Source organism: Setaria viridis, chromosome 2 (assembly GCF_005286985.2).
Source record: "Setaria viridis chromosome 2, Setaria_viridis_v4.0, whole genome shotgun sequence".
NCBI lineage: Eukaryota > Viridiplantae > Streptophyta > Magnoliopsida > Poales > Poaceae > Setaria > Setaria viridis.
In genome coordinates this window covers 32,053,258-32,069,876 of record NC_048264.2, presented here as the reverse complement: position 1 = coordinate 32,069,876, position 16,619 = coordinate 32,053,258, and the positions used below count along the sequence as shown (strand labels likewise).

General features: G+C 49.8%; 1 protein-coding gene across 2 annotated transcripts; it reads left to right on the top strand.

Moving 5' to 3' along the window:
- The first annotated feature begins 88 nt into the window (after positions 1-88).
- On the top strand, positions 89-3,160 carry LOC117842728 (abscisic acid 8'-hydroxylase 3). Of its 2 annotated transcripts, XM_034723232.1 has the most exons (8): positions 89-529; positions 632-950; positions 1,054-1,206; positions 1,310-1,651; positions 1,772-1,850; positions 1,999-2,105; positions 2,316-2,434; positions 2,776-3,160. In XM_034723232.1, the coding sequence occupies exons 1-8, from the start codon at positions 300-302 to the stop codon at positions 2,921-2,923; spliced, it is 1,497 nt and encodes a 498-aa protein (XP_034579123.1). In that variant the 5' UTR covers positions 89-299; the 3' UTR covers positions 2,924-3,160. The 2 variants fall into 2 exon arrangements, with proteins under 2 accessions (XP_034579123.1, XP_072148346.1); XM_072292245.1 differs by lacking the exon at positions 2,776-3,160 and having other exon boundaries at positions 2,316-2,769.
- Positions 3,161-16,619: the final 13,459 nt, after the last annotated feature.

Here is a 16,619-nt window from a genome sequence, read left to right as displayed (position 1 = left end):
TGACTTTAACCTATGCTATTGAGACCTGCCAGCAGCGCTCCTTCTATAAATACCACGCAAGGCCTTCCCTCGCCCTCCACCAGTCGAAAGATCCCTCCATCAAAGATTTTTCTTCTCTGTCCCTCTCTCGGTCTCTCCCTCTCCTCACAACGCTCCATCCCTCTCTCTCTCTCTCCTCCCAGCGACCAACATATAAAGCAGGCACACACACACAGAACACACCAAGTAAGAACCAAGAAAGGCAGCAGGCCAGTCTGCAATCGCAACTGATCTGCTCCTCAGCAAGATCAGTTGGTTGGATGGCCTTCTTCTTCGCCCTTGTGTGCATCCTCATTTCTCTAGCTATCGCCTCGTACGTCCACTACTCGCGCCGGCGGAAGGGGAAAGGCCAGGGCCATGGCGGCTACGGCGGCCATGAGAAGGCTTCCTTGAAGCTGCCCCCTGGCTCCATGGGCTGGCCTTACCTTGGCGAGACCCTTCAGCTCTACTCCCAGGACCCCAACGTCTTCTTCGCCTCCAAACAGAAGAGGTCAGTCTCCGCGCGCTGGCAACTACTCATGCGAGCACGCATGCTGGCTCTCCATGGGAGGTTACTGACGACGGCCGGGTTGGCGTGTGGCTTGTGCTGCAGGTACGGCGAGATCTTCAAGACGCACCTTCTGGGGTGCCCGTGCGTGATGCTGGCGAGCCCGGAGGCGGCGCGGTTCGTGCTGGTGACGCAGGCGCACCTGTTCAAGCCGACGTACCCACGGAGCAAGGAGCGCATGATCGGGCCGTCGGCGCTCTTCTTCCACCAGGGCGACTACCACCTCCGCCTCCGCAAGCTCGTGCAGGGCGCGCTCGGCCCCGACGCGCTGCGGGCGCTCGTGCCGGAGGTCGAGGCCGCCGTGCGGTCCACGCTCGCCGCCTGGGACGGCCGCGTAATGAGCACGTTCCAAGCCATGAAGAGGGTAAGCATGGCAACCTCCAGAGTGTGTGCGCGCGCGTGTGGGCATGTAATGTCGGATTGTTGGATGCTGAGAATGAATATTCATTGCTTCTCTGACGTTTCAGCTGTCGTTTGATGTGGGCATCGTGACGATCTTCGGCGGCCGGCTCGACGAGCGGCGGAAGGCGGAGCTGAGGAAGAATTACTCCATCGTGGAGAAGGGCTACAACTCCTTCCCCAACAGCCTCCCCGGGACGCTGTATTACAAGGCGATGCAGGTGAGCACACACACGCGACGGCATTTACTACTGGTCCAGTACCTTCTGGGCGTTCCGGCCTGTCTCTGCAACAGCAGTACATGACATGTGAAACCGTTTGCAGGCGCGGCGGCGGCTGCACGGCGTGCTGAGCGACATCATGCGCGAGCGGCGGGAGCGTGGGGAGCCGAGCTCCGACCTCCTGGGCTGCCTGATGCAGTCCCGGGGCGATGACGGCGCGCCCCTCCTCACCGACGAGCAGATCTCCGACAACATCATCGGCGTGCTGTTCGCGGCGCAGGACACGACGGCCAGCGTGCTCACCTGGATGGTCAAGTACCTCCACGACCACCCCAAGCTCCTCGAGGCCGTCCGGGCGGAGCAGGAGGCCGTCCGCGAGGCCACCGACGGCGGGAGGCGGCCGCTGACCTGGGCGCACACGAGGAGCATGGCGCTGACGCATAGGGTACGTCCTGGAACGCGCGACGCCTCCATTTTTTTGTGAGATTATTCCCGTGTTTTCTTGTGGTTACTGATGGCGCCGTCATTCTGTTTGTTCCCAACCATCTCATTCTCATCCGCTCAGGTGATTTTGGAGAGCTTAAGGATGGCGAGCATCATCTCGTTCACATTCAGGGAGGCCGTGGCTGACGTGGAGTACAAAGGTACGCACGTGCGCACACTCACGCGGCAGCCTGCGGTCGACGTGGAGCTACGTCACCGGGGAGGGCGCTGCCTGGCACTCCTTTTTTCTGCACGTAGCAAGAGGCTTAATTCTGACTCGGATTCCTTGTATATTTCCTTGGCGTGTAGGGTTCCTTATCCCCAAGGGTTGGAAGGTGATGCCGCTCTTCAGGAACATCCATCACAGCCCGGACTACTTCCAGGATCCACACAAGTTCGACCCTTCTAGATTCCAGGTATGGGTCTCGTTCTCTCCCACTGTTGACGATGTGGATGCGAAAAAACTGAAAATGATTTCTTTATTTGTAACTGTTAACACTACTATATTGCTAGCACAACAATCGAGCACATATTTGTAACTGTTTCCATTTCTGTAAAAAAAAACATTGTAGTACCATTTGCTGATCAATCCCATTTCTGGTTGTTGGTGAATGTTGCATACGCAGGTGGCGCCGCGGCCGAACACATTCCTGCCATTTGGGAACGGCTTGCACGCGTGCCCGGGGAACGAGCTGGCCAAGCTCGAGATGCTGGTCCTCATCCACCACCTGGTCACCGGCTACAGGTGCGTGCCCCTCCTCGCAGATCCGCCATATATTCTCTCAATCTCTCTTGTCCTTGTGGACCAGAACGTTGAGCGCCTCCCCATGGCTTGGTGCCACCTCTGCTCCGCACAAAAGTCCACACCGTGCATGCTCCAAATCTCCAATATGAGTGCATCGATCATACCATAAACTGTGGGTCCGTCAAATGTTGTCACGAGCTCACTGTCTTGTTGCACAACTGACAACTACTCCTGGTCTGCTCCTATATGAGCAGCATGAGCGCTGATCACAGCTATATAACGACAGATCGTGGATCTTACACTTGGATACTGATTGTCGTGTGCGCATGTTTGATCTGCAGGTGGGAGATTGTTGGATCCAGTGATGAGGTCGAGTACAGTCCATTCCCTGTGCCCAAGCATGGGTTGCCTGTCAGATTATGGAGAGAAAACAGGACAGTGGAACGAAAGGGTTGTGAGAGTGGTAATGTTGAGGACATAATAGTTTGACACTGAATTAGGCATTAATTTAACCTAGCTAGTTAGAGAGTTTTTCTTTTCTTTTCTTTGCCTGCCCTTCTCCTGATCAAATTAAGTTGGAGGAGAAGAAACGGCGGCTTTCTCTTCTCTTTTTCTTTATCTTTTCCTGATAATGATGAAAATGTAAGATATGTGGATATCGATCATTCAGTATCGTTGATCTAATCACCCAAAATAGGGGGCAGCACTGCCCCTTTGTTCCTACAATTTTGGGTTCTCATCTTGCACTATTTTGAACTAAAGAACTTCTGTGTCACAAGCTGAAAATAATTCGTGGTGTCCAAAACCCACTACTAAGCCCTAGCTAGCTAGAAAATGAATTTAAATCAAAACGTTATCTGCGCAGCTATCACATTTCAAAACGATTGCTTGGGCTATATGCAAAATATTCTATAGAGATCACAGGTGCTAAGCAAAGGCTTATCCACTTCAATTAATTGTCAACGTCGCCGTTCTTTGCATCACTACCCCTTCTTGGGACCCTTCGACCCATTCACCTTCCTACTGCCCCTTTCAATCCTAAATATAGAAGCCCATTTAAGATATTGACATGATCTTTAATATTACACTTTCACTAACATATAAAATATATCATTTTAAAAAAAACTCGTGATGAATCTAATAACACCAACCATACATTACTCCTTTTCTTTTGCAGAAACCAACTGTTTGCCTGGACATCTTACTATTAGTAATTAGCTAGAGACTCATTTTGGAGGCTCCACGTTAATCCCCACAAGACGCCCTAACAAGGATAAATGCTTGAAATTCTCAAAAAATTAGAAATGTTCGACAATCAATTAGGTAGACTCTAATCATCATTAGCAATAGTAGCCATGGACTCTTAAATGGAAAGAGAAATATATTATCAAAGTATTTTCATAGCGAATCAAGTAATGAATATTGTACTGTCAGTCATTTAAATGTTTATATATTCATGGTAAAAGGTAAAAAAATGTTTACTTAGAATAACCTAAATGGGGTTATATTTCTGATCCCATAAAGCAATGGTTCAATTTGGGATGAACACCTCACCAAAAAGAATCCTGCATCTATTTCGTGCCCCAATCTCTATACTGTCCTCGCTTATATCCCTCCTCAACCCCAACTCCACTGATATAATCCGCATTCGAACAGGAAGATGGACCTTGTTTCCTAAAAAAAAAGAAAGAAAAAATCGAGCTTGCCGTCTTCATGGCCAGTAGTGTAGACGAACCGTATGCATCTCACGTACTCACCATCTCAGATCCATTTGCAATGCCAAACCGAAGAGAACAACCTAATACAGCCCCCTGTTTCCTAAAAAAACTAATAAAGCATTTATGAAAAAATTAGGGAAAGAAACACCTCACAAAAATGAATGCACCACCTGTGAATCTGCAACTACTCCTTATCCCATCTGTGTGCTCTTTCCTCGGATGTCCATTCTCTATGCTAACTAGCTGTATGTTAGAGCATCTCCAGCAGTCTTCGTTTCTCCAAACCAACTACCGTATTGGGAGTGTTCGTAAAAAAATTAGTGCTCTAGCAGATCCGCTTTACCTTTCTATTTTTCCAATAATTATTAGGACAAACCAATAATTCATCCCAACTCTCTCAAAATAAGGCTACTCTCTGCACTTGGGTCACTGTCATGTGTGTCCGGATCCACGCGTCAGTGACTCAACTACAGGTGCAGCTACTTCAGAGGAGTCTCACCACAAATGGGGGGGAGGGTTATGACTATCCAAATATGGTAGTTGGATTCGGATAAGATTATAAGAAACTGCAAAAGCAACTCTCCCAAAAACAATGATGAGATATTGGGATATCCCAATCAACTGATTATTAAGAAATACTTACTGGAGAACTACCGAAGATACTCTTCGCGGCCGCAACCCTCTGAACTGTAAGATCGACCTCGCCATATTCATGGCGAGCAATGTAGACGAACCACATGCATCTCCACATTCTCGCTCACCATCTCCGTCTGATTTGCTGTTATTCCAAATTAAACAGAAAAAAACGGAGAGAGACAGATTCCGAGAGAACAAGCTTACCGAACAACACTACAGGAAGCTGAACATCATTCGGTTCCCACCCCCGTGCCCTGGCGATGCCAGGCGCGAGAGTCCCAGGCTCCCAGCGCCGACACGCCACGCTCGCCGTACAGGCTGATGAATGGAACGTGAAAGTATCGACACCAAACGACGACGAGCGGGGCAGATCATGAGCCACCGCATCGACAAGTGAACCTCGGTCACTCGCACCAAACCCGCGCCCGCCGCCGCTGGAGTCCCAGTCCGGAGTCCGGGCGGCGTACGTCGCGTGAGTTGGCGCCCATCCCCCTCACCGTCTCGCGACAAGGCCCCCCGTCGATTGGAGTCCAGCTCACGCTGACCGGGCAGCGGCGCACGCACAGCGCCCCGCCCCTCCCTCGACCGCACACGTCGGCCGCCGGAGCGTGCGGTTAGTTCGGCCCTCCCTTTTCAGCCACATTCCCCTCCCACGTCGCGACTGGCAGACATCGCGATCCGCGCCGACCCCCCGGCCGTACGTGCGGTTCGGCAATTCGCTTTCGGTGGTCGCGGAGGAGGGCCGGCGCCGCGCTGGGCTCCAAAGGCCAGCTAGCCGAGGACGACGACGCGTTAGGATTTAGGACAGGGAGGGGCAAGCGATCTCCGGCGCCCTTGCCGGCGTGCTCGCCATCTGTCTCGCGGCCCTGTAGCTAGGTGATTGGGCACCGGGAGAAAAAGCTGATGAGCAGCGCCATTCGGATGGGTCGTGGTCCGGGGTTCAGATGGCATGTCCGTGCACATGGTGGCGTCTGTAGCAAGTGTCCAGCGGGGAACAGTGATGCCGTAGCTAATCGGGGACACCTCAGTGTCCAAGGATTCAATTCAACTGTTAGAAGATATGATGGTGTTGCTTGTATTTTTGCTCGGAGATTCAGATGACCTGTTGCTTACTCCCGTGCAAAGAACCGCTTATTTTTGTGGAAATGAAAAAGTTTGTCTAAATGTTGCCTCATATATCATCTTAATTATGTTGCAAAAAATGTCGCAAAAAAAATTGTGTTGCAAAATCACCCAACCACACGCAGTGCATAGCCACTTCTAACAGTTTTCAACTTTTCATTGATGTAGAGTACTGACTTGGAAGATGGCGCGCTACGCTGCGCCTATACAGCAAACTGAGGTATACTGAATTACGTGGAGGCTCATGCAGGAGAAAAACGGGATGTTTGTAACAGCTGAAAATTCAAATCCAAAAATCACTCGAATTCAAAAACTTCAAAACCTAATTTCAAATATTGCAAAACTATTCTCGAGCTCAATTCCTTTTCATCCAAAATCATTACCAAGTCTAATCTCCCTTTAATTCATTTGTCTTTCCAAATCAGTGCAGACAATTAGCTTTGTTCTCTTTGACCTCCCTATTCTCCCTAAGCTGTCAACCTGCTGATTCTTTGCATCACATATGCTCCTTTGAGCAAGTTTGTCATCCTTCCTATGTCCTTCAACATGCACAATTCATTTGTCTTTCCAAATCAGTGCAGACAATTAACTTTGTTCTCCTTAACCTCCCTATTCTCCCTAAGCTGTCAACGTGCTGATCCTTTGCTTCACGTATGCTCCTTTGAGCAAGCTTGTCATCCTTCCTATGTCCTTCAACCTGCACAAGCTAGAACACGCACAAAAGCACACAACAACAGCTCACACTGACACAACATGCAAGAGCTCCACACGTAAGGCCCCCTTGCCGTGCTCGTCCTGCTCTGCTCGAGCGACAGCCCGGCCCCGCGATGACCACGCACTACCGCCCGGCACCACGCCATGCCGTCCCCTGCACCCCTACCTGAGCCGCACCGCTGCCTTCAAGCTTACCAGCCTTGCCGCTTCGTCGCGCGTGCCATCAACGCTGCCAACGCCTTAGCGTCACCGCCACAGCAACCTGACACAGCTGCAGCACCACCGCAGGCCCGCACGTTGCCTTGCTCCGCCACTCCCTGCTGCGTCATCGTGCGCGTCGTCAACACCGTCATCGCCTCAGCACCACCACCGCAACAAGCCGACGTCCGCTGCCGCACCACCGCAGGCACGCACATCGCCTTGCTCCACCCACTCCCTGCCTCACATTCACTTGACTTGCGCCCCGTCGCTTCAACTGCATGACCATGCAGTCAATCGGCTTGAGCTCGATGCACCACGCCCAATCCGCTCCATCGACGTCCGCACGGTTGACCGCATGCGACAGCACGCCCCCTCCGGCCTATAAAAGGCGAAGCCAGGCAGCTCTCCTCCACCATCCCGAGCTCGCCGAGCCGCCCAGCTCCGCCGCTCACCTTCTCCCTCCCGAAATCGAGCTCTTTGCTCCTCCACACAACAACGAGGCGCTGCCTCGATCTCTCTCTCCAAGCCGCCCCTGCCCGAGGTGAGCCTATGCTGAGCTTCCCCATCTACTCCTCTCTCTCCCTCTCTCCCTGTGCCCTTGGATTTGAAAACAGCAGCCGGAATCGCCGTTCCGAGGAGCTTTGTCTACTGCCATGGCGACACTGGGAAGAACGAGATGACATCCCTGTTCCCTCCCGTGCCCGGGGCTCCTATATGTCTATCGGAATATAAAGTCCAGCAAGACCCAGCAAGCCCATTATAGCACGCTGCAAACCAAAAGCCTATTTAACTGAAAAAATATTGTTAACATTTTTTAAAAAAAGTTGGACCAACATTTTTCAAAAAGGTTGGACCAACATTTCTTGGAAAAAAGTTAAACAAACAGTTCCTCGAAAGTTGAACCAACATTTATTAAAAAAAGTTGAGCCAAACATTTCTTTAGAAAAAGTTGAATCCAACATTTTTCAAAGAAAAGTTTATTCAATATTTTTTCAACTTCTTCTCCGGCTCCGGCGGCCGGTGGCGGCGCGCGGAGGCTCGATGGGCAGTGAGCCCGCGCACAGGGGCCAGCGAGGTGCGGCGGAGCTGGGAGGCATGCTGCGCTGGCCAGCAGCGCAGGCAGGGGAGGAGAGAGGAGTGAAGACTAGAATTTTGATTTGATGCAGATCTAGCGAACCTCGTTCGTTACACGGATCTCAAACATTGAAAGTTACCACCTCTATCCACGTTCCGCCGTGCGTGTCTCTATCACTCTCTCCGTTTTCTTTCTATTCCAGCCAGCTCAAAAATAAACAACATCACCGGCCCATGTGCTAGTCGAAAGGCCCAAAAACCCACCCAGATCAATCACGTACAAACACAGAGGCCCGTGAAGCACCCACCCATTTATGTTAATCCATTTTCAGAATTTAATTAGTAGTCAATTTTCGCACAACCATATCTTAGCCATCCCAACTCCGATTCACTTCATTCTTTTTCCTAAATTCCTATAAAATTATATTCCATCAGCTGTTCTCCCCTCCGTTTCAGCTCATTTTTTTTGTGTTTATTCTTGTTTGTGTTTGTTTGCCGTTACACCGTCGTTGCCGTAGCCGATGGAGTGACCGAGTAGGAGAATGATTACGAAGACCAGTACCGCGAGCTGGATCTAGAAGACCCGTACCATGAGTAGGAGCTTCCAGAAGGCTTCAAAGACGGCATGTCCAACCTATTCCCCTTTAGTCATATTTATCCCAATTTTCAAACACAACCCGTAGAAACTTTTTTATTAATTGCATCCAATTATATATTCGCTCAGATTATTTTACTACTTGATCTAGTTAAAACCTAGTTGGATAGCCACTCCTTGATTTGATATATCTTGATTATACCTTGACGATATAGGATTTATCACTAGACATGATACGTTCTGTTTAGCCGATTACCTTGATATTAATATGCTTAAGAACTGGTTGCTCAACATCATTACTACTCATTTTGCAAATGCAATCGTTTTACAAAAGATAAAATGTGTTGAGTGTGTTGGCATGAGTATGGATTGGGATTTTGGAAAAGTGATAAGTAAACAACTTGGTGTTGGTGATTACTTTAGATGGGACGGATCAGGGTTCCTTGTGTGGGACGCCTTGGAGTATTGGCTCGTGCCTGGGTGGCTGAGTATGGAAGATATCCGCCTCGTCTTGATTAAGGACCGAGTTGATGTGTCATCTTGCCTAACCCAACTTACCTACAACCACTCGACCTTTGTGTGTGGTAAAAGCTTAGCATAAATCCCACTAGCTAGTCTAGTAGTCGTCCGTAGGTAGGTGCGCAAAGGGAGGCCAAGGAGCAGGCGTAAGCAAGTACTGGATTAGTGGCCTGGTTGAAGACCTCGTAGGAAGGTCAGGAACCCCTTAGTTAGCTCTCGTGGATGACTAGGCGGGACTATACTATGGTGGGTAATGGTTTTGATGGATCTGCACCAGCGCTAAGGTGTTCGTGTTGCGGTACCCTACTTATGGGTAAAATGTATACCTCTGCAAAGTTAAAACCTATTCGAATAGCCATGTCCATGATCTTGGACGAGTTATGGCTTGGTCACATAACTAGCTATTTGGGAAAGATGGGCAAATTTTTTGGCGTAAATTGGATTTTTGAAATATCCGGCAAGTGTGCCGCGTGCTACCGTGGATGGGGTGCCCAGTAGTACTTAAAACTTGGATCCTTTGTGTAGGATCACCCCACTCTTTCATAACTATTGTAAATGTGATATATATGTGGGTTTTGCGAAAACCACTTTATGAAACTAAACCTTGCATGTGTATAAAAGATTGCTTTCTACAAAATAAACTTCAGCCTATTCCTTGAGTTATCCTTATGTATGTATTCTTATACCCCTTCCGTAAGGTGGGGTTGGATTTGCTGAGTACGTTTGTACTCACCCTTACTTGGTACAGAAGAAGATCCGGACTACGTCGCTGGTGAAGCTTTCGAGTAGAAGGTCGTCTTCGCACCCAACTTACCTGTGGCGTTGAGCTGTTAAGGATGCTTCCGTTGTTGTGCAGTGCTGCGTGCTGCTTATGGCACCCAACTTGCATGTCCATAGGTGGCATCTACAGCCTATTTTTGTTGTATCTCTTTTGGATCTATGCTATCCGACCGCTTCCTAGAGAGTTGTACGGATTTTGAATTATCTGTTGAATAAATATGTGTACAAGTCTTTCTAGGATTGGTATTTGTATCACATTTAATCCCTGTGCAAATGGGGCGTTTCACTGTTTCTTTTCAGCTGTTTTGAAATGGGCTTTCCGGGTGACGTCGTCAGTGGTGATTGGCCGATTGAGGCGGCGCTGCAACGTTTAGCCTTGACAATGCTGAAGCCCCTCTGATCCTTTTTCATGCGGTGATCTAGCAGCTAAAGCATCAGTGGATAGAATGCAGAGTAGAAAGGTACTGCATACTAACTACGGTGCATTATCTTGCAAACAGAGGATATATATCACTAAACATATTCGTACTTTCGTAGACCGTTCTGAGTAGCGGCTCACTATCCATTTATTTACATATGCTGGATTGTTGTTCATCTGAATCAGTAAGATTCAGATGTCTTGTGGTCTCTCTCTTACCTGTCCCATGAGTACCATTGTACACTATACAGAACAGGAATGCAGAATCTATTATGCGGAAGTACATATTAAAATATTTGCACTATTGATTTCAATCGTGCTATGACGTTTGTACATGGCGAATAAAGTAGGTTGCAATACAAAATATTGTAGATTCATCTGAATTGCAGTGTGAATTGGTGGGTGCAAAATAAGGGACTGTGACAGTGGGAGCTGGGAAAACCTTGGATCATCTTCACTCAGTCTCTTTAACAGCACATAAGAAGGCACATTTTAGCAAGTTAAATTGTAATTAGAACTATTTGTATTCTTTCATTTCGTGAAGATACAGGTTGGAAGCAGTAAAGTCAGATTTATCAAAAGGTTGAGCTATAATGTGAATATGTGGTAAGACCTGCATATCCAAAATTATATGTAGCTGAATTTGCCTTGGCTTTAGAATATACTTGTCACCTGGATAGACCTCGACAATGAGGATACAGAAATAAGGGGAATAGAAAACATAAAGTAGCTGCAGGGATGACCTCAATAGGTGGATGATTGACTTGGAAGGAAAAATTGCAGAGCATTGGAAAACAACCTGCGTCTCCAAAATCATGTGTAGCTTGGCTTCAAAATAGACATCTCACCTAGATTTACATGGAGAATGAGGATACGCAGTATGGAAATAAGGGAAATAAAACCTGAAGGCAGCAGCAGGGACGACCAGACACATCAAATGTTATGCTCCAAGGGAGAAAAATAGATTTTTACCTTGTGGCCCAGCAATCACGGCTGTACACTAACGTATGAGACCAATCAAACTGAAGCACAAGATCTGCAGAAGCAGAGGGCCACACATATTAGCTGTCAAAGAAAAAAATTTCAATGGAAAAGATCTATGTTTTGTATCTGCAAAAAAAAACGGAAGGTTGACCTTATTCTTCTATTATCATAATGTTTCAGAAAATGGAGATTCACATTGCTCGGGGCCTCATCTCTGCAGTAAAACGAAAAAATGGAAGTTATAGCTGCATTTGAAACTGGAATCAAATTAGAACTCAAACTGCAGTAATTCATAATGGAAGAAGAAAATCTATACCTATGCTTTTCCACTAATCCCTATATCAATTACAAATAAGCACACGTGAAATGTTAAATCAATTATATTAGACCGAGAAAAATGGGGCGGCATGGTAGGTCAGGTTGAAACTCACAGACAACAGTAAGCTTTTGCAGGTGCAACCCCAAGTATGTTTGTAAATGATATAGGTTCACCACAATAAAGATCTGGGCACTGGTCATAGACACATAGTCATCAGCATTTCTCCAGTATATATTTGTCTTGTGCCGGAGAAGGTGTAACAGTGTAAGGCCGGAAAAATGTACATCACCTTCTCCTAGAATTGCAGAGTGACACTTCTGTCTTTGTAGCTGTTACACAGCCTGTCATCTTTATCTAATTAAGTCAAATTAGGCTATAAGATGCTACCTGCAACAGTTTACATTCAGTAGCAGGCAGTACATGTACTAAGAACCTTAATGTGATAATGTCATATATCATATATGAGTCTGAAGCCCCCTTGATTAGTGTAGCTTGCTGTCTAATAAAATAGCTGTTCTAGAATTGTCATATGTGAGCTATAGCAAATTACTTGCACAGCCCTATGATCCCAAGTTATAAACAGAGCATGACAAAGAAAGTACACTGGAGTAGATCTAGAATTCGCTTTTACCTGAAATCTATCCTTCCAAAACCTGTCTGTCCTACTGTATTAGATTACTCGCTACCTTGGTGATCTAAAACAAACACAATTAGAGCACCAATGTACCAATTAGAGCATCAGAACAACCAAGTGTTACAGGTGTCTATTTCAATCATGTTCAGTTACAAATCCTGCCTCAAAATCTTTTATTTCAAACTTCCAGTACATCATCGCGTAGCTAAATCAATCAAGCATGCAATTGAGCTATCAGGGCATTTGCATCACGTCAAGTCCAACCGTAGGACCATATAAGAGAAATGCAGATAATACAGTAGTTCAGAGGAGGACTAACAGGTAACAGAGTGGTAGAGAGGCCATGGGCTGATGAACCTGTAGGAGAAAGACGATAAATCACCTGCAAGCTAAAACAGAGTAGCGACTAAGGACGGCTGTAGAAGAAATGCAGGTGGCAGGAAGCAGTAGGGGGGAACTGCAGGGGCCAGGGGGGTCGATGCCGAAGTTGATGCAGCCAGGCTGACGTAGACGACGGAGTTGGCGTCAGCCAGAGCACCGCTGGATGTCCTCAGTCACAAACCGAGTGACAGAGCGCGGAGGAGCAGGAGGTGGTGACGAGAAGGGCACGGGCGTGGGGGGAGGACCGTGGGCGCTCGCCCGACCGGTCGGAGCGCTCGCCGGTGCGGTCGGGGCGTACGCCGGAGTGGTCAGGGCCTGCACCCGATCGAGCGGTGCGCTCATCGGAGCGGTCGGGGCGCTCGCCGATGCGGTCGGAGTGCTTGCCCGCATGGTCGGGGATGATGGCACGCACCAGTGTTGCCAATACTGGACGTGCGAGGTAGGGAGCACCAACCATATGTCAGCATCTAAGGAACCAGCAGAAAAGGCCTCCAAGGCGGTTGCAGGCGTAGAAGAACGGCGAGGTAGAAGATGCTGATGCAGCCCGCGGTTGCTGGAGTAAATGAACGAGGTGGAGATGAGATGGCGACGCTGGCGACGAGGTGCTGGACGAAGGGAGAAAGTAGATCTGGACAATCTGACACAAGGCCTGATGATTCGGATGACACAGCAGCGGTGCTCGAAGGAGATGGTGAAGAACTCGAACAACCCGACGAAGACCATGCGCGCAAGGCGCAGCGACTAGTAGTGATGACGAGGTCGTTGATGTGAGTGATGACGAGGTCGTTGATGTGGTCGGCGGCGATGAGGATGCAACGGTGAAGGAGACCACGGATGGCGCCGCTGCTGCCCAAAGAGGCGATGCAGCGGTAGCCCTCCATACTCAGGGAAGAGGCGCGCAATACGCGGACGAACGTCACGAGAGCCAAGTGAATCACGCACATCGGCTGATCAGATCGAGTATGCACGAGGTGAGACAACGATGGGCGAAGTAGGCGGAGGTGTCCCGATCGGTGGAGGTGACGACGAGCCGACGGAGGTTGACATGTGGATGAAGTAGCGAGGAGGATGGTGCAAACGGGCGTCGCCTAGGGCGCCGTCAATCTCACCAAGCCGTACAGTTGGAGATGGGGTAGGAGCTGGTGAAGTCGACGTTGATGTCGAAGTAGATGTGAGAGGTCGACGGGTGGTGGGAGACACAATCCTCATCTCTAATCGGGCAAAAGAAGAAGACGCAGCAAGAGCATCTTGTGTAGAACCTCCAGGTGTATGTAGTCAGAAAAGACGGAGCGGCGCAAGAAAATCACGTGCCAAGGGACGGCGGCACGAGGTGGTGGTGAGCACGGCACGGGGGAATCGGCGGCGCAGGGGATGCGCAGCTGAGGGCGGAGGCTCGAGGAGCAGCGGCGCGCGGCCGAGGGCGGCGGCGCGAGGAGCAAAAGGTGCGCAGAGCAGAGACGCGAGAAGTAGAGGCACGTGGCCAAGGTCGGAGGTGCGAGGAGTAGAAGGTGCGAGGAACAGAGGCGCGAGAACCAGAGGTGCGTGCCCGAGGTCGGAGGCTCGAGGAGCAGAGGTGCGTGGCTGAGGGCGGTGGCACGAGGAGTAGAGGCGCGTGGCCGAGGGCGGCAGCGTGAGGAGCAGAGGCTCACGGAGCAGAGGCGCGAGAAGCAAAGGCGTGTGGCTGAGTTCAGCAGCGCGAGGAGCAGAGGCACGCGGCCGAGGGCGGCGGCGCGAGGAGCGGAGGTGTGCGGAGTAGAGGCGCAAGAAGCAGAGGCACGTGCCCGAGGTTGGCGGCGCGAGGAGAAGAAGCGCGCGGTCGAGGGTGGTGGCACGAGGAGCAGAGGCGCACGGAGCAAAGATGCGCGGAGGAGAGACGCGAGAGGCAGAGGCACGTGGTTGAGGTTGGTGGCGCGAGGAGCAGAAGCGCCCGGCCGAGGGCAGCGGAGATGAGGAGGGAGGACAACGTCCGGACGAGTTTCTTCACGATTTGATCATGCTTGACAACGGAGGGCGACAGATTAACTGGATCCGCCGTGGAGATGGAGGGCGCTACCCCAGCGGAGGTCATGGGCAACCTCCCCGGGGGCGCGCTAGGAGGCCATCGAGGGGGCGCGCTAGATGCACGTCGTGAAGGACGGCCGGCAGCGCACGGGAGGCAAGGGGATGAGCGGAAGCGGAAGGTTTGGCCTAGATCTGAAACCCTAAACTCGTGATACCATGTAGGAAGTAATAGAATTGGGTATAATAGATTGATTGTATTGCATTGAGCCTCTCGGCCGGTATATATTGAGTACAAGACTTGGGGGGGGCAAGGCTCCCACAGATACATATGGTATTCTACGATACATATATCTACAACTACCAAATATACTCTAACACTCCAGACATGCGGTTCTCGTGACGTGAAACCGATGAAGCGAAGGTGACCGACTGAATCATGCCGGTGCCGAAGCCGAAGGCAAAGGTGAGGAGGATAAGGCGATTGCTGCAAGGGAGGGGTCGGCACTCGGGAGCCCAAGGCGAGAAGCCACCAGGAGGAGACGATTTGTTCATCTAGCAAGGAGGACGCCTTTTTCTCATGCGTGAAGCCTACGCGTCGAGTGCCGGTTAACAAACAGTAGCAGAGGCCCTGTATGGCAGGAATCCTCCTTTTGTCCGCGACTTGTGTAACATGTGTTGAGCGCTGGTTCAATAACAGTGTAACGACAGACAACAGTAACAGAGGCTCTCCCAAGGCAGCGATCCTTTGAGCGATATAGATATCTATACGGGCCAAGCCAGTCAAGTCAAACTTATTAATTGGTTGGAATGTGTTTATTTATCATATTGTATTGACTTTTTTAAAATAGTAAAACACGATGAGGCATCACTTAGGGTCCTTTTGGCATGGCTTCTATGGGCTTCGGCTCCACCTGACAATGCTAATGTAGCACAGCTATTCTCAGGAGTTTTTTCTCTCTCTCTTCTCCCTCCACCTCACAAAACTAGGAGGAGTCGGTGGAGCCACAAATTCTGGCTCCACCGGCTTCGGCTCTTGGGAGCTCCCGGAGCCATTTAGAGCCCCGCCATAGAGGCCCTTAACCTCATATTTGCCTTTCTTTTGGTGGAGTCTTCCAAAGGTGTTGGGATTATACTCATGCAAATATTTAATTGTGCTAAAATGCGCTAAAGTCTGCATTAATAGCACCAAATTAATGAAAATAAGTTGAATTGGTTAAGCATATGCACATTGAGGTGTTTTTTCTAGCAGAATCGAGTAGGAGTGGGTGGTTGCAATAAAATATTTTTGAAATAATCTCAACGGAGGGTCCTCTCTCTTTTTCCGTAACTCGAGAGCCCCACGTGCAGTGGGTCCCATGCTTGCCTGCCTTATCTTCTTCTCCCGCACACGCTCTTCTTCCTACCGCACTATCACACGCCTTCCTTCCGTTCCTGGTGCTCTCTATCTTCTCCTTCAAATCCATGTAGGTTGACTGCAAAATTAGCAGCGACCGTGGTAGAGGGCAATGGTGGAGGTGGTATCTCACCGCCGGAGCCGGGTACGAGGTGGTGGAGGTGGGAGCGAGCGCATCCTCGTCCGATTTGATTGGTCACTGGTGAAATCCAGCAAGCCAGAGCAAGATCCAGCTATATATGGTAAGGTTAGTGGTTAGGAATTGGGGGGTAGAATTAGGGTTTTCGGGTTTCGTGTTTGGGATTGGAGGGTGTTTTTGCTCTCAGATTTGAAGGGATCTCCAAGGAGGCTGATTGACTGGCAGTGGTGGCGAATGAGATGGCGATGAGGTGGGACCGCAGGGCACCTCCCGCGGGGTGTGGTAGGAGAGGCCAATTGGGCGGTGGAGGTGGCAGGGGTGTCACCAAAGAGGGAGAAGCTACATCACCTCAGGTCGCGATGGTGGGCGGAGGTGGTCCACTGCTGGAGCTGGGAAGGTGGTGGTGGAGGTGGGGATGACCGGCCACATCAACGGGAAGGAGGCGGTGGAAGCTAGAGGAAGAAGAAGGTGCCGCCATTAGAAAGGTACAATGAACCTGGACAAGATCTCGTTTTAAGGTAAATAGAGAGGTATCTTGTCGGTGTTTCGTACCGTCG